Source organism: Prionailurus bengalensis, chromosome D2 (genome assembly GCF_016509475.1).
Source record: "Prionailurus bengalensis isolate Pbe53 chromosome D2, Fcat_Pben_1.1_paternal_pri, whole genome shotgun sequence".
Classification (NCBI taxonomy): Eukaryota; Metazoa; Chordata; class Mammalia; order Carnivora; family Felidae; genus Prionailurus; species Prionailurus bengalensis.
In genome coordinates, this window is record NC_057351.1 from 31021894 (window position 1) to 31039280 (window position 17387).

General features: G+C 53.9%; 1 protein-coding gene across 1 annotated transcript in view; it reads left to right on the plus strand.

Annotated features, from left to right (window-relative positions):
- PALD1 (phosphatase domain containing paladin 1) overlaps positions 1-17387 on the plus strand; it is a 73153-nt gene that overhangs the window by 41042 nt on the left and 14724 nt on the right. Inside the window, exons 6-18 of the mRNA XM_043596544.1 lie at positions 440-600; positions 831-906; positions 1630-1781; positions 2135-2234; positions 2435-2539; positions 4812-4907; positions 5347-5475; positions 5972-6088; positions 6166-6321; positions 6632-6814; positions 7919-8059; positions 8297-8368; positions 10392-10532. Of these exons, the coding sequence (XP_043452479.1) occupies positions 440-600; positions 831-906; positions 1630-1781; positions 2135-2234; positions 2435-2539; positions 4812-4907; positions 5347-5475; positions 5972-6088; positions 6166-6321; positions 6632-6814; positions 7919-8059; positions 8297-8368; positions 10392-10532 (1629 nt within the window). The remainder of the gene's footprint in view (positions 1-439; positions 601-830; positions 907-1629; positions 1782-2134; positions 2235-2434; positions 2540-4811; positions 4908-5346; positions 5476-5971; positions 6089-6165; positions 6322-6631; positions 6815-7918; positions 8060-8296; positions 8369-10391; positions 10533-17387) is intronic.

Consider the following 17387-nt stretch of genomic DNA (forward strand, 5'->3'; position numbering starts at 1 on the left):
TCGACACACCCACCGCAGAGGTGTGGAAGTGGAGTGTGCGGTCACGGTGCCCCAGAGACTGTCATGGGCGGGAACCTGGTTGTCCCCCGTCTCCCTGTGAGGCCTCGTGTCCTCTAGCGCCCAGCTGACTGCACGCCCCCTGTCCTTCAGTGTGATGGCTTAGCTGATTCCTGCGGTGCCCACTGGGAAGGGCACTTCCTCCCTGGCCCCGGTGGGGGCCACGTCACCTTCGTGTAGTGGCCGTCCTCAGGTCGCTGGCCACCCCCATCCCGTCAGGACTCCCAGAACACAGAGCACCTGTGGCCAGCTAGTTCCCGCCGGGGGAGGAGCAGCCGATCCGGGGCCTCCATGCGGTCTACTCACTCTATGGCTCGGCCAGGAAGGCCGGGAGGGGCCTGGAGGTCAGTCATGGCCCTCTGGCCCCCACTCCTCCCTCTAGATCCATGACTTTGCCCAGCTGAGTGAGAACACGTACCACGTGTACCACAATATTGAGGATCTGCTGGGGGAGCCCCATGCTGTGGCCATCCGGGGTGAGGACGATGTGCACGTGACCGAGGAGGTGTTCAAGCGGCCTCTCTTCCTGCAGCCCACCTACAGGTACTGAGGGCCGGTCCCGCCTGGGGTCACCAGATGACTCGGGGCCACGCGGGAGGCCGGTGTGCTGGGCATGGGTGTTCTCGGGCCGCGCTCTCCAGCTGTGGCCTCAGTTTCACCGTCTGCAGGTTGGGCGGAATTCCCTACACCTCTCTCCCCCACAAGAATGCGGGGGCGGGGGGATGCCCAGGGTGGGTAGCCTGTCTGATGGGTTTCTCCCCCTCACCTGGCAGGTACCACCGCCTGCCCCTGCCAGAGCAAGGGGCCCCCCTGGAAGCCCAGTTTGATGCCTTTGTGAGCGTCCTTCGGGTAAGTCAGCTTGGGAGGGGGTGGTGGGAGCACGGAGTAGGGACAGGTCCCTGGAGAGCAGGTCTGTGTCTAGGCCCTGTCTCCACGGAGATGCTCAGGGCGAGTGTGGCCTCTGGCTTTCCTCAGAGGAAGGCTCCCTTCTGTGTTGTGTAGGAGGTCGAGTGTGTGTGTGTGTGTGTGTGTGTGTGTGTGTATCTCTGTGTGGGGTGTGTGTGGGAGTGTATATTCTCTAAGGCCAGCCAAGCATTGGTGGTCTGAGGGACTGGGCTCTGGGCAGGCTCAAGTGCTAACTTGCTGTGTGAGCTTGGACGAACCACCTGACCTCTCTAGACCTCAAGTTACTGTAGCTAAAAAATTCTTATCTGTAGGCTTCTGAGCTGATGTTTCCTGAGTACTGGTGGTGTTTCTTCTCCAGCCCTTTCGGGAGGCCACCTTATTTAATTTGCATCTCGTGGGGTGGGGGGTTGTTAGATACCGGCCTGGCCTCCTGGGCAGTCTCACGGGGCCGGGGCAGGAGGCAGGGCCGAGCTCCCGGGGGCAGGTGGGAACAGATCGGGCTTTGAAGTTTAGTAAAAGAGGCTGAGCCACCTGCCTGTCTGGGTCCCCCTTGCCCAAGACTGTGGGGCAGGGGTGGGCTGATGTCACGACCCCCTCCCCTGACTTGGGCCCCAGCAGAAGGGGTTTTCAGGTCCCCCTGTTGCTGACGGTCATGGTCTTTCCCAGGAGACCCCCAGCCTGCTGCCGCTCCGAGATGCCCACGGGCCTCCCCCTGCTCTCCTCTTCAGCTGCCAGACAGGCGTGGGCAGGACCAACCTGGGAATGACCCTGGGTACCCTCATCCTGTTTCACCACAGCCGGGCTGCCTCGAGGCCGGAGTGAGTGTCCCAAGGGGCTGCAGGGATGAGTGGAGGAGGGGGCGGGCTGCCAGGATGCTGGGGACACGTCAAGGACCCAGGGCCAGAGCTGGAGATGGGGCGTGTGGGGTTCGTTTCCTGGGTTGCCGCAGACTTGCTGAGTCACGTGAAAAAAGTCGCTTGACCTTTCTGGGCCTCAGTTTCCCCAGTAGGGAAAATACTCCTTGCTTCCTTCAACCTGAATGGGGAGGAAGACTTGGAGCCTGTAGCCCGGTGCCCCTCAGCGGCCACGTGAATGGAAGCGTGTCAAGAGGAGGACAGGAGTCGAAGCCTTTGGGAGCACTGACCGTGCTACTGACCCCCCTCCTTGTCAGGGCTGTCCCCCTGCAGACCAAGCCCCTGCCCATGGAGCAGCTCCAGGTGATCCAGAGCTTTCTCCACATGGTGCCTCAGGGCAGGAAGATGGTGGACGAGGTGAGTGAGGGGGCTGGCGGCCGGCCTGGGCGGTGGAGGGGCCTTCACTGCTCCCCTGCTGGGCTCTCTTCCTCCCCTGACACCTCCCCCTTCTAGGCAAACCGTTCTTTCCCTTTTTCTTCCCGTCTGTCTCCGCCATCCCCCCCGCCCCCTCCCTCCCTGCTGCCCTCCCCTCCTCTCTGCCCGGGTCGGGGCGCCAGGTGGACAGAGCCATCACCGCCTGTGCAGAGATGCATAACCTGAAGGAGGCCATCTTGGAAAACCAGAGGAAGCTGGAAAGTGTCCGGCCGGCCGGCCCAGCCCAGGTGAGGCACAGAGAGGGTCTGCTTTTTGCCTGAGTCCTGCAACCTCATTTTGGTAGGACTGTTGACTGGTTTCTTGCCGACGGACTTTTTCCTGGTCGCTTCTTCTCCCGGAGAGGAGAGGTGTTGATAGAGGAGCTGGGCCTGCAGGAAGGACGGACAAGGAAGAGTGGAAGTTTACTTTCCCTGGCCAGGTCTCCTCGCTGCAGAATAAACAGGATGGAGGAAGCGGCTGCTGGCGGGGGTGCCTGGGGCCTCTTGGGCCCAGAGACTTCCCAGACTGCTCATGGCTCCCCCTGCAAATCGGTCCCTTGCTGTGTCTTCGGGGAGGCCAGGGTTTGGTCCAGGGCGCTGCTTCTGGAAGAGCGACGGGCCCTGGGCTCTCTCCGCGGCCCTGTCCCTACGCTCTGGGGAGAGGGGGTTGTCGTGACAGTGTTTGCGCACAGCGCCTGGAAGGAATCTAAGGCCTGCAGAGACTGTTCCCTTAACACTTAAAAAAACGTTATCTCTTGAAAGCAATAGCATAGTACAGAAAATTGAGAAATTAGAGAAGGAAAAGAGGCACCCGTCATCCCTGTGCGGCTTTGGGGCTGGCTTCCTTCCATGTGCTTTGTGATGATCTTGTGTGGGGGCCCGGGGGACGGTTTGCGTCCTGCTCATTGCCTTTCCCTTCACTCTCTCATGCATCCCTGCTCATTGTCCTCAAGATCTTTGCTGGCTGTGTCACTTAAGCCCATTGGGTGGCTCAACCATTGTTGGCCTGGGGGGGGGGGCAAGGGCACGGGCTATGGCCTGACCACCTGGGTTCTGGTCCCGGCCGTGCCACCTACAGGTGTGTGGGCGTGGGCAACCTGCTTAACTGCTCTGTGCCTTAGTTTCCCCACTCGTAAAACGGGGCCACTAATCATAGCCACCCCGTAAGATTGTTGTGAGGACCCACCAAAGTAAGAGCCATGAAGCACTTAGCAGGGAGCCTGGCACAGAGCAGATGTCCCTGGCATGTCACCTGCCGTGGTTTACTAATCGGCCCCTCCTGTGAGACAGTTGAGTTGCTCATCAGTGCAAATTCTTTTGCATCAAGAAAACTTCAAGAAAATGAAGCTGTTCTTTATTTAGGTTTTTCTCCCTCAGTCTAGAACAGAGGTTGGCAAATGACGACCCATAGGCCAAATGCAACCTGCCACCTTGATTTTGTAGATGTTTTATTTTGTTGTGTATTTTTTTCAAGAGAGCATGAGGGAGCACAAGCAGGGGAGGGGTAGAGGGAAGGAGAGACTCTCAAGCACGCTCAGCGTGGAGCCCAACATGGGGCTCGATCCCACGACCCTGGGAGCATGACCTCAGCCGAAATCAAGAGTCGGACGCCCAACCGACTGAGCCAGCCAGGCGCCTCTGTTAAATACGTTTTATTGGAACATGGTCTTGCCCGTTCATTTCAGGACCATCTGTGGCACAGCTGGAAGAGAGACCCTAGAATATTTACTGGCCTTTTATAGAAATAGAAGTTTGCCGACCTCTGGCCTAGATTCCCAAAGATGGGATTAAATGTAATCCAAGGGCATGGCCTTTCTTTCGGGCCTTTATGAATCTCGATTGCCCTCCAGAAGGTGTTACTGACCCAGCAGGAGAACCCTGAGATTGGAGGGTGAAGAGAGGGACCTGGGATTCTCTCTGACAGCTCCCTACCCAGAGCATGCTGGGCTGGGCTTAGGACATTTGTTTGGGGACCCAGCTCTCCCTGCCCACAGCTGTGTGACTGAGCAAGTCACTTCATTTCTCAGAACCTCTGTAAAGTAAGGATAATGATAACGGCCCCCTTGGAGCACTGTTACGAGGGTCTTTCTGTTTTCTTGTGGGGAAGGTCACGGTTCTTAAGGGAGGGCCTCTGGGTTACAGGAGGGTGTTTTTATCTACTTGTTTCTTCAACACGATCGTGCACGGCCCCTGCAATAGGGGTGGCCTTGGTGCGAATGGGAGTGGATCCCAGCCTATTTCTGGGCGCAGAACCTGTGGGGGAGGCTCCCTGCTCCGATAGCGGTAGTCCTGGTGGAGTCACCAGCGGCTTTCCCGGGGCCACAGATGAATCCCAGCAAGTGGGATAGGGTTAGACGCTTGGAAGAACTTCCAGCCTGGCCGAACTGTGTCATAAAGGGAGGGGAGATTGTGTCCTGGGGATTTCAGAGGCTTAACGTCTGCCCTTCTGGGGGTGGGAACGGGGTGGCCCCAGGAGCCCCCTCTTTACCACCGGCCCTTCTTCCCCATCACCTCCTCTCAGGGAAGCAGCAGCCAGCATGGTGTCCGGCAGAGGGCGCTGCAGAGCCTGGAGCGATATTTCTACCTGGTCCTGTTTAACTACTATCTCCATGAGCAGGTGGGGCTGGGGAATGAGTGGACCCACAACCCCTTCTCCTGGGGTCCCTCCAGGCCTCTCCACCACGGTGACTGGCATGGGGTCGCCAAGGACCCCGATGGAGCGGGGGAGGAGCACGGGGACGTGTGCGCTGGTCGCAGAGGAAGGTGGGTGTGGGGAGGCAAGGAGAGACCAGATAGAGTGGTGGTCCTAGAGCAGGTCAGGCAAAGAGCGGGCCCACCTCTCTCTGCCCTGGGTTCGTCTCTGTACCCTTAGGCAGGGTATCAGAGCCTGGAAGGCTCTTGCTTTGGACCTCCTGGTCGTCTCTCTCCAGCCTCTCTCCCCTGCCCTGGACCATGATGGATGTCTCTTGGGGGCTCCCCCACCACAGGGCAGGCTGGGAGAGTTTGGGGTGGCCTCGTGCCCCTGAACTCCCATCTCTCTCCGCCTTGGGCTGCAGTACCCGCTGGCCTTTGCCCTCAGTTTCAGCCGCTGGCTCTGTGCCCATCCTGAGCTGTACCGCCTGCCTGTGACCCTGAGCTCAGCGGGGCCTGTCGTCCCTGGGGACCTCCTCACTAAGGGCTCTCTGGTGAGTGTGGCCGGCTGTCTGGGGACGTAGAAATGGGTGTGGGCTGGCCACGGGGCCCGTGCGCCCTCAATTCCTGAGGGGTTGGGTTACACATTGGTCCCCTTCACGGGAGGCAAAGGGGTGATGGCCTTTGGGGTGGCAGAGTCCTCCTATGGGTGACGTGGGTTGATCTCAGGCCCCGAGAAGCATCTGCCGCTTTGGCCATTGCTGTGGTGCCCTCTCCTCCTCCGCAAACCCAGGTGCTCGGGACAGGGAGTCAGGAAACCTGGTTCTGATGTCTTTGCCACCGGCCTCTAATCTTTGAGCCTCACCTTCCTCATCTGGAGGGTGGCCAGTATCGCTCTGCTCCTTGCCAGGGTGGTGACGAAGTTCCAAGTGTCCAAAAGTGCTTTGTAAACCGTAAAGTGCTGCTCCCCGCCCGCCTCTGCCTGCCTTGGGCCAGGCCCTGAGTCTCAAGGCAGCTGCTGCGGTCACAGGCTTGCTGCTCTCCCCACAGGGGGCGGACGACCTCATCTCCCCAGACGCACTCAGCACCGTCAGAGAGATGGACGTGGCCAACTTCCGGCGGGTGCCCCGCATGCCTATCTATGGCACAGCCCAGCCCAGCGCCAAGGTGGGCACCCCAGGGGTCCCAGGGGGCTCGGGGGAGAGGGTGGAGCCCTTTCACTGATGGCCCTCCTGTCCCCCCAGGCCCTGGGGAGTATCCTGGCCTACCTGACTGATGCCAAGCGGAAGCTGAAGCATGTCGTGTGGGTCAACCTGAGGGAGGAGGCCGTGTTGGAGTGTGATGGGCACACCCACAGCCTGCGGTGGCCTGGGCCCCCCATGGCCCCTGACCAGCTTGAGGTGAGGCCGTCCTGCCTTCTGCACAGCCCTACCTCGGACCCACCCACGGCAGGGTCTTCAGAAGATTCCGTGCTCCTCTTGTAAGATGGAGAAACTGAGGCCCCAGGAGGAACAGACTCAGGGAGGGGCTGATTTAGGACTCCCATTTCGACCATCTCTCCCCGCCCCTGGGTCTGGCTCTCACCCCTGAGGCTCAGGGCAGGGCTGCTCCCCAAAGCCGGGACTGGTCCTGGCCATGGCAGGCTTTGGCCTTCCGGGGTGGCCTGGAGGCTGCCTCGGTGGCCTGACCCTCTGTCCCACCCTCCTCTAGCACCTGGAGATCCAGCTGAAGGCCCACCTGAGTACGCCTCTCCCAGGCACGGGGGGGCCACCGACCCACAGGTTCCAGACATGCCTCACCACACGGGAGGTCTTCGCCCAGCACCGTGGGGCCTACCCCGGCCTGACTTACCACCGCATCCCCATGCCAGACTTCTGCGCCCCCTGCGAGGAGGTGAGGGGGCTGCGCAGGCCGGGCCTCTGTGGGGCAGAGGAGGCCCTCTCCCGCCTCCCGTCCGGCCCGGGCCTTGGCTGGGGGCCTGGGAGCTCGTTCAGCCTTCAGATTTGGCCCAGGTGGTTTATTCACAGCTTCGCGTCTGCATGTGCTTGTATGTGCGTGTGTGCTTGTTATGTGTTGCAGGTGTTTGTGCCGAATGTGTGTCTGTTGGGGAGGCGTGTTTGGAGCGGGTGTGGGTGTCACTGTGGAGTGTGTGTATGTGCGTGGTGGGTGTGTTCGTGTGGAATCTGCGACGTTCTTCTGGTCTTTACCGGGGGATACGTGGAGAACGTGCCTTTGGGGAACCGTGTGTTGTCGTGTGGGTATGGGGTTTGTGGAAGAGGGAGCTGCGGAGTGCTGGTGTATGACCAGGGTTGTGTGGGCGTGGTCTCCGTAGGGTTGTGTCTTTGCAGGTGTCTGTGTGGTTTGTGTCTTTAAGGTATGGAGGATGCATCTGCGGGGGGGTGTGCCTGCCACTTCCGGCATGTGGGTCGCTGTGCGATGTGTTGGGTGTTTGGTGACGTGTCCGTGCGGAGTGTGTTCTGTGCCGGGGGTGTGTGGGGACTTCTGATGTGTACCCTGTAGTAGGTGGTGGCTGGGGCTCGGATTCCCTGCCTCTGTGGGTCTGGTCGCCCGTAGTTTGTCGCCCCCTGGTGGACATGTGCTGCAGTGCTCTGCTGAGGTCAGACCCCTGCCCTCGGGCTGGGTGGCGGGTTGGGCCCTTCCCAGGGAGGCAACAGGGTCAGGGCCTGGGAACACAGCTCATGGGAGTGGCATACACGTTTTGTGTCCTGGCAGTGTGTGTGTGTGTGTGTGTGTGTGTGTGCTCGCGTGTCTGGTCCTGGCGCCTGGGGTAGGGGTGATGGTACACAGGGGTGTGGCCATTTACGTGCACGTGGTGAGTTGAGTGGTGAGCGCACAGGTTGTGAGCCTGACCCCGAACCTGGCACGGGGTATCCTAGGACAGCTGCTGGGATTTGCCGTTTGGGGGGGGGGGTGGGCCATGTTGGGAGCCTGTGGCCTCGAGCACCTGCCGACTTAGCCCCTGGTCTCCCCACCCAGGATTTCGACCGACTGCTCGAGGCCCTGCGGGCTGCCCTCGCCAAGGACGCAGGCACCGGCTTCGTGTTCAGCTGCCTCAGCGGCCAGGGCCGGACCACGACCGCCATGGTGGTGGCTGTGCTCGCCTTCTGGCACATCCAAGTATGCGTGGCTTGCCACGTGTGGATGGGGCAGGGTGGGGCTCGGTCCGGGGACGCTGGCTGCGGCAGGAGGGTGTGGGGGGCAGAGACGGGGCCTGGCGCGGTCCTGGAGCCTCTCCCATCAGTCTTGGGCAGAGGGCACGTGGGGCTGGCAGCGCCCCCGGCAAGGGGCTCCCCGCAGCGGGAGGGCGTGGCCTGGACAGAGGTGCTCCCTGTACTAGCAGCTGTCCTCCCTCAGGGCTTCCCCGAGGTGGGCGAGGAGGAGCTTGTGAGTGTGCCCGATGCCAAGTTCACCAAGGGCGAGTTTGAGGTGAGCATGCCCCAAGGGGCCCCCGGGGGACGCCTGGGCGAGGGGAGAGGGCACGTCTCACTGGCAGGTCAGGGGACCCTCAGAGCTCCTCTTCATGACGTCACCTTCTTCCACCTCATCATCTCCGTGCTCCCCTGCTCCCATTTCACAGTGAGCAAACCAAAGCACAGGTCCACTTGGCTCCGGGCCCTGGTCAATGGCGATTGGAGAAGAGCGGGGTCGGTCTAGCCTGGCCCTGCCGCTGGGCTGCTCCGCCTGGGTGGGGGGGGGGCCCTGGCCACCATCTCGTCTGGGTGACACCGACGCTCCCTGACAGGCACTTGGGACCCAGCTGTGGCTCGTGACCTCGATGCGGGGTCAGGGCCTGTCCTGCCCCACCCCCGTTTCAGTCCAGGGCACTGAATGCATAGCCACTAACGTTTCTAATTTAGTCAGCCCTGTATTGTACGCTTGCCACGTGTCATCAATTCAGACACCCTGCAAGTAGGCGGCTGTGTCCCTGCCCTACAGACGGGGAACGTGGAGCTCAGAGCTGGCATGGGGCTCTCTGGCGTTGGTGCTGTGGTCGGCTCCCGCCTGGTTGGCTGGCCTCCTCACATTGCTCTTGGCCTTGCTGTCCCTGCTGCCCTGTCACCCTGGCCTCAAACTTGTCAAGCTCCCTCAGCTTCTTGGCCTTTGCATATGCTGTTCCCTCTCCGGAAACTCCCCTTTTCCTTCCCCTCGCTGATGTGCTGATTCTTAGATTTTTGTGTTTTTTTAATTGTGGTAAAATACACGTACGATGTAATTTACCATTTTAACCAGCCTTAAAGTGTACATTCGCATTGTCGTGCACGTTCGCATTGTCGTGCAACCATCGAGTACCTTCGCATTGTTGTGCAACCATTACCATCATCCACCTCCAGGACTCTTTCTTCATTGAAAACTGACCGTCCCCACAAAACAGTAACTCCCCATTCCTCCCTCCCCTCAGCCCCTGGTGACCACTGTTCTACTTTCTGTCTCTATGGATTTGACTGTTCTAGGTACTTCAGATAAGTAGGATGATAGAGAATTTCTCCTTTTGTGTTTGGTTTATTTCACTTAGCACAGCATGGTGTTCTTGAGGTTCTGTCGTGTTGAGGGTCTATTAGAATTTCACTCTTTTTTAAGACTGGGTAGCATTCTGTTGTATATACAGACCACATTCTGTTTATCAATTTATCTGTCGGTGGACACAGGTTATCTTCACCTTCTGGCTATTGTGAATGATGCTGCTCTAAACAGGGGAGTACAAATATCCATTCAAATATCTGCTTGCACTTTTAGAAGTAGAATTGCTGGCTCATATGGCAGCCCGCTTAATTTTTGAACAACTTCCGTACTGTGTTCCGTGGCAGTGGCACCATGTTACACTTCCACCAGCAAAGCACCAGGGTTTTCGTTTCCCCAACACCTGTTGTTTTTTGTTCTGATAGCAGCCATCCTGGTGGGTGTGAGGTGGCATCTCACTGTGGTTTTGAGTTGTGTTTCCCTAATGATGAGGGATGCTGAGCATCTTTCCATGTGCTTATGGGCCACCTGCGTGTCTTCTATGGAGAAGTGCCTGTTCAAGTGCTTTGCCCATTTTTGATTTGGTTTGTTTTGTTGTTGCATTATGGGAATTTTTAAACGTATTCTGGATATCAATCCCTTATCCAATATGTGATTTGTAAATATTTCCTTTGCTTCTGTTGGTTGCCCTTTGACACTGTTGATAGTGTCCTTGCTTTTGTTGCCTTTGCTTCTGATGTCATATCTAACAAATCATTGCCCAATGCAACATCATGAAGCTTTCGTCTGTATTTTCTTCTAAGAGTCTCATGGTTTTAGCTCTTTGTTTAGCTCTTTGATCTGTTTTGAGTTAAACTTGCATGTGAATATCCAGTGTTCCCAGCACTGTTTCTTGGAAATGGACCTTGAGGTGGCCCTTAGTGTGGGGTGAGCCTGGGGCTGGGGGCCCCACCTACCCTCCTTGGTTTTCTTGGTGCTCCTCTGGCCCCAGGTGGTGATGAAGGTGGTGCAGCTGCTGCCCGCTGGGCACCAGGTGAAGAAGGAGGTAGATGCAGCCCTGGACACAGTCAGTGAGACCATGACGCCCATGCACTACCACCTGCGGGAAATCATCATCTGCACCTACCGCCAGGTGAGCCTCGCCCGGACCCAGGTGTCCTTCCCCATGTGCACGGCCCGGGTTGTGTTTGACTGGGTGTGAGGTGGCTAGGGATCCTGGGGGACCCTCCTCAGTTCTTAGTTATTTCTTCGCCTTTTGCAAGTGATCTGTGAAATGGAAACACCTCCGCCCCAACTCATCCTGGCTTGACTTTGGAGTGCTTGATGTCCAGCACCGGCGATATTCAGAGTAACCGCTGCTGCAGCCCTGGGACCAGTCACGGTGTGGCCGGTCAGAGCAAACACCCTGTCCTAGACCCCTGTGGTACTGGGTGTTAACCCTTCTGTTCCTGGGTTATGAGGGGCACCGAGGGTCTCGGGCAAGAGTCAGGTTGGTAGATGGGGCCACTCCAAGGTCTTGGCAGGTGGCCACGTAACCACCTGCAGGGAAGCCGTTCAGTGTTTTAGCAGCTGATGCTGCCCGGCTGCCCACCCACGACCCGTGTATGTCTGTGCTGCCCGGGGCTGGCCCCAGATTGATCTGCTCAGTTAAAAATTCTGTTTGAATAACTCTTTAAGTTATAAGAATTAAAAGGTGGGGGCTCCTGGGTGGCTCAGTCAGTTGAGCGTCCGACTTTGCCTCAGGTGACGATCTTACGATTCGTGAGTTCCAGCCCCGCATCTGTCTCTGTGCTGACGGCTCAGAGCCTGGTGTCTGCTTCGGATTCTGTGTCTCCCTCTCTCTCTGCCCCTCCCTCACTCATGCTTTGTCTCTCTCTGCCTCTCAAAAATGAATAAACGTTGAAAATTTAAAAAAAAATTAAAAGGTTGGGGTGCCTGGGCAGGTCAGTTCAGTTAAGTGTCTGACTTTTGATTTTGGCTCCGGTCATGATCTCACAGTCATGAGATCAAGCCCTCAGTGGGGCTGCCCACTGGGCATGGAGCCTGCTTAAGGATTCTCTCTCTCTCTCTCTCTCTCTCCCTCCCTCCCTCCCTTTCTCCCTCACCCCCTCTCTCGCCCCTCCTTTGTGCATGCATGTGTGTGCACGCTCTCTCTCTCTCTCAAAAAAATAAAAAGTCTCCATGAAAGTACAAATTTTATGAAAAATCCAGGATGTCAGCCTATTTAGAAAAAAATGTGCCTTTCAAGTAGTTGTCTGCAGGGCTCTGTCATATACAACCCTCCTGGCCCAGTCATAGGACTTGACATTACCTTTTGGTAACCAGGCTCACCCGCCCCCATTCCAGAGGCCAGGATGCTGCTGACCTCTGCTGGGGGAGGATGAGGATCCCTGAATCCCATGCAGGGCTTCCTGGTGGTGGAGTTAGTGGTAGTGAGAAGTGGTGGGTCAGAGCAGAAGGAAGATATAGAGTCATTCCCCAGTATGGCCACCAGGTGGCCACAGTGAGCTGGGCCTGGGCCAAACTCAAAGGGCCTGAAGAGCAGGTCTTCATCTAGTCTTTTTCATCCCTGCTGCACATAGTTTCACATGGGAGCTTTAAAACTTACCCACGCCTGAGTTGCATCCCTAGAGAGCCTGATTTAGTAGGTCTGCTTGGGGGGCCAGGGAGTGGGTCCTTTTTTTTAAGTTCCCTAGATGCTTGCAATGCGTAGTCAAGGTTGAGAACCACATAGTCTAGGCAGAAGTCCCCAACGTTAGTGAGTTTCAGGATTACCGGGAGGGCCTGTTTAAAATGCATGCTGCTGAGCTCCCGTGCTGAGTTTCCTATTTCGTAGGTCTGGATGTCTGGCAAACTCTCAGATGACGCTGATTCTCCTGGTCAGGAGTGGGGGGGGAGGCGGTGAGGCATACGGAGGGATCTGCTCTAATACTGTCTCAGCCTCTTGCTGTCTTTTTTTTTTTTTAATTTTTTTTTAACGTTTATTTATTTTTGAGACAGAGAGAGACAGAATGTGAACAGGGGAGGGGCAGAGAGAGAGGGAGACACAGAAACGGAAACAGGCTCCACGCTCTGAGCCGTCAGCACAGAGCCCGGCGCGGGGCTTGAACTCACGGACCGCGAGATCATGACCTGAGCCGAAGTCGGACGCTTAACTGACCGAGCCACCCAGGCACCCCTCTTGCTGTCTTTTTAATAAAAACTTTATTGAGCTAAAATTCACATACCATACAAACCAGTTATTTACAATGGGCAGTTCAGTAGCTTTTAGGACGTTCGCAGAGCTGTGTAGCCACCACCACAGCCAGATTTAGGACATTTTCATTACTCTAAAAAGCAACTTCATACCCCAGTTCCCCACCCCCACCCCAGCCCTAGGCAACCGTGAATCTACTTTCTGCCTCTGTGGATTTGCCTCTTCGGGACGTTTCATAAAAGAGGGATCGTACAGGGCGCCTGGGTGGCTCAGTCGGTTGAGCGTCCGGCTTCGGCTCAGGTCATGATCTCACAGTCTGTGAGTTCGAGCCCCGCGTCGGGCTCTGGGCTGACAGCTCAGAGCCTGGAGCCTGCTTCGGATTCTGTGTCTCCCTCTCTCTCTGCCCCTCCCCTGCTCATGCTCTGCCTCTCTCTGTCTCAAAAATAAGTAAAAAAACATTAAAAAAAAATTAAAAAAAAAAAAAGAGGGATCGTACAATACGTGTTCCTTTGTGACCTGCTTCTTTCACGGAGCATCATGTTTTCAAGTCTCAGCCATGTTGTCGCATGAATCACCATTTCATTTCTTTTTATGACTAATATTCCATCGTGTGGATACATCACCTTTTGTGAATCCATTCATCCAGTCGACAGACGTTCAGGTTGTTTCCCCCTTTTGGCTATTAGGAATACGATGCTGCTTAGACGTTGATGTACAAGGTTTTGTATGAAGACGCTTGCACTTCTCTTGGCTATATGTACCTGGGGGTAGAGCTGCTGGGTCACGTGCTAATTCCCTGGTTAATTTTTTGAGGACCTGGCAGACCATTTTCCAAAGCGGCTGTACCATTTAACATTTCTCCTAGCGATGCGTGAAGGTTCCCGTTTCTCCACATCTGGCTAATTATGGTGGTGGTGGTGATTATCGTTTTCATTTGTAGCCTGCCTTCTGGTGTGAAGTGGTATTTCATGATGGTTTTGGTTTGCATTTCCTTTATGACTAATAACGTTGAGCATCTTTTCATGAACGTATTATCCATTTGTCTACCTTCATTTTTTTTTTTTAATTGTTTAATGTTTATTTTAGAGAGAGATTGAGAGACAGAGCATGAGTGGTGGGGAGGGCAGAGAGAGAGGGAGCCGAAGGGTCTGAAGCGGGCTTGGCACTGGCAGCAGGGAGCCGGGTGCGGGGTTCGAACCCACGAGCCGTGAGATCATGACCGGAGCTGAAGTCAGATGCTTAACTGAGTGAGCCACCCAGGCGCCCCCATTTATCTGTCTTCCTTAGAGAACTGTCTCTTCAGATCCTTTGCCCATTTAAACATTTTTTTTTTGTCTTTATTGTTGACTTGCAGGAGGTCTTTATTTATTACAGATACCAGTCTCTTATCAGGTATGTGATTTGCAAAATTTTTCTCCAGTGGCTGCGATTAAAATTCTTTAGTCTGTCTTCACTTTCTTGATGGTGTCCTTTGATGCATGGAAATTTTACATTTTGACTTATCTATTCTTTCGTTGCTCTATGCTTTTGGTGTCATGTCTAATCATGAGGATTTACTTCTAAGAGGCAAATAGTTTCTTCTAAGAGTTGTATAGTTATAACTCTTACATTTAGTCTTTGATCCCTCCTGAGTTGATTTTTATATATGGCATGAGATAGAGGTCTAGTTTCATTCTTTTGCATGTAGATAATCCAGTTGTTCTTGTACGTGTGTTGAAAAGACAATCCTTTCCCCACTGAATGGCTTTGACACCCCTAAAGAAATCCACTGACTGAAAATGTGGAGGCTTATTTCTGAACTTTCAATCCTATTCCATTGATCCATTTGTCTGTTCTGTGCCAGCACAACCCTGTCTTAATTACCATAGTATTGCAGTGAATTTCGAAATTAGGAAATGGGTTCTCCAACTCTGAATTTCTTTTTCAGATTTTTTTTTTTTTGGCTATTCTTGGTCCTTTGCATTTCGAATTTTAGGATTACAGCTGAGATTTTGATGGGGATTGCGTTGAACATGTAGGTGACTTTGGGAAGTATTGCCATCTTAACAATAGTTACTCTTTTGCTTCATGAACATGAGATGTCTTTCCATTTACTTAGGTCTTCTTTACTTTTTTACGTGATGTGTTATAGTTTCCAGACTGGAAGTTTTATACTTCTTATGTTAAGTTTTATTCATAAGTAGTTTATTGCTTTTGTTCTATTGTAGAATTGATTTCTCAATTTCATTTTTAGTTTGTTCCTTGTTATTATATAGAAATACAGTTGATATTTGTATATATATTTTTTAGTATTATTTTTCAAATGTTTATTTATTTTGAGAGAGAGAGTACGAGTGGGGGATGGACAGGGGGAGAGAGAATCCCAAGTAGGCTCCATGCTGTCAGCACAGAGCCCGACATGGGGCTCGATCCCACAAGCCCTGAGATCATGACCTGAACCAAAATCAAGAGTCAGATGCCTAACCGACTGAGCCACCCAGGCGCCCTGATATTCGTATATTGATTTATCTTACAACCTTGCTAACCTAATTCGTTAGTTTTAATACCTTTCTAGTGAATTCTTAGAATTTTCTATTTATAAGATCATGCCATTTACAAATAGAGATAGTTTTACTTCCTTTCTTGTTTTAAAGTTTATTTATTGGGGCACTTGGGTGGCTTAGTCGGTTGAGTGTCCGATTTCGGCTCAGGTCATGTTCTCACAGTTTGTGGGCTCAAGCCCCCCATCAGGCTTTATGCTGACAGCTCAGAGCCTGAAGCCTGCTTCGGATTCTGTGTCTCCTTCTTTCTCTTCCCCTCTCCTGCTCACGCTCTCTCTCTCAAAAATAAATAAATGTAAAAAAATAATTCTAGTAAAAAATAAAGTTTATTTATTTTAAGAGAGAGAGAGAGAACATGAGCATAGGGGAGGGGCAGAGAGCGAGGGAGAAAGAGAATCCCAAGTAGGCTCTGTGCTGTCAGCCTGGAGCCCGACTTGGGGTTCGAACCCACGAACAATGAGATCGTGACCTGAGCTGACATCAAGAGTGGGACGCTCAACCGACTGAGCCACCCAGGCACCCCTACATCTTCCTTTGTAATTTGGATGGCTTTTATTTAATTTTCTTGCTCAATTGCCCTGGTAGGTCCTCCAGTAGAATGTTAAATAAAAGTAGCTAGAGCAGACATCCCTGTTCTGTTCTTGGTCTTAGGGGGCAAGCTTGCAGCCTTTCACGTTAAGTATGATGTTAGCTATGACCTTTTCGTAGATACTCTTGTCATCTTGAGAAAGTTCCCTTCCATTCTCAGTTTATCAGGGTTTTTTTTTTTTTTCATGAGGAGGTGTTTTAATATTATCAGATGCCTTTTCCATGTCTGTTGAGATGATTATATGGTTTTTGCTCTTTATTCTATTGACGTGGTATCTTACTTTAATTGGATTTTGGATGTTAAACCAGCCTTGCATTCCTGGGTTAAATCCGACTTGGTCATGATGTGTATCTTTTTACGTTGCTAGATTTGGTTTGTTGAAGATTTTTGCATCAGATTTGTAAGAGATACTGGTTCGTAGTTTTCTTTTTCCTTTGATGCCTTTGTTTGGTTTGGCAGTAGGGTGATGCTGGCCTCATGGAATGTCACTGTCTCACTTTTGCAGAGGGGATTGACACCTAGACCGGAGAGAGGCCATCATAAGAGCATTAGTCAGCTCGGGCGGCCACAACAAAATACCACAGACCCCATGGCCTAAGCAACAGAAACTTATTTTCTCACGATGTGAATGCTGGAAAGCCCAGGATGAAGGTTCTGACCGATTTGGTTTCTAGTGAGTGCTCTCATCCTGCATGCATATGGCCGCCTTCTCATCATGTCCCCTTATGGCCTTTCCCTGGTGCCTGTATGTGGACAGATAGCAGGGAGGGAGAGAGAAAGGCATGGGCCTTCTGGTACCTTTTCTTATAAGGACACTAACCGTAGAGGTCCCAGGACTGCAGGAAGAGCTAAAAGCCACCTTAATCCCAGTGGTGGGGATTTCACAGGCCAGTTTTAAAAAGGGAAGGACCTTTCTAAGGTTGCCAGTGTGTAACCTTGTTAAACGTATCCGTTTTCAAGAAAAGGAAGGAAGGAAAGAAAGAAACAAAAAGTTTAAAAACCTAACTACCATCAAATGTGGTTGGCATTTCATAAAAGAAAGGATGTTTTAGTACCAGAAAAGTAGAATGGACTTTATCTCAGAGTGGAGAACATTCCTTGAGCAGGTTTGCATTTCTAAATTCCTGTGGACTCATGAAGCCGGTTATGGACCCCGATTTGGGAATCACAGCTTTTGGCCACCGGGCCTCTATGTCCTTCAGTCAGAAAGGCAGAACACCTCCTTCAAGGTCACCCTGCGCTTGACCTAGCGGGACCCAGAGCACGCGTCCTGCCTGAGGTCAGGCTGGCGTGAGGTGCCCCGGCTGCCTCCAGATTAGAAGGGGCCTCTGGCCCGCTCAGTGCATGCGTGTGTGCGCGTGTGGACTCTGGAATGGAGTTCATTAAGGAAGTGGGTTAGATTGTTCTGGGCTGACTGGCAGAAGGAATGTGGATGTGGGAATGGGAGGGGCCTGGGTTCCGACAGCCTCTCTGACCGCCTGCGTCCCCACCTGCCAGGCTGCATCAGTACTGCTTCCTGGCAGGGCTTGGCTGGGCGCAGGAAGCGTTCAGCTAATGGGGGGGGCTCTGAGGACCCCTGCAGGGCCGGAGCATCCTGTGATGTTCCTGGAGCTACCAAGTCCCCATAGAGACCCTCAGATTTTAGTGCTAAAGGACTTACAG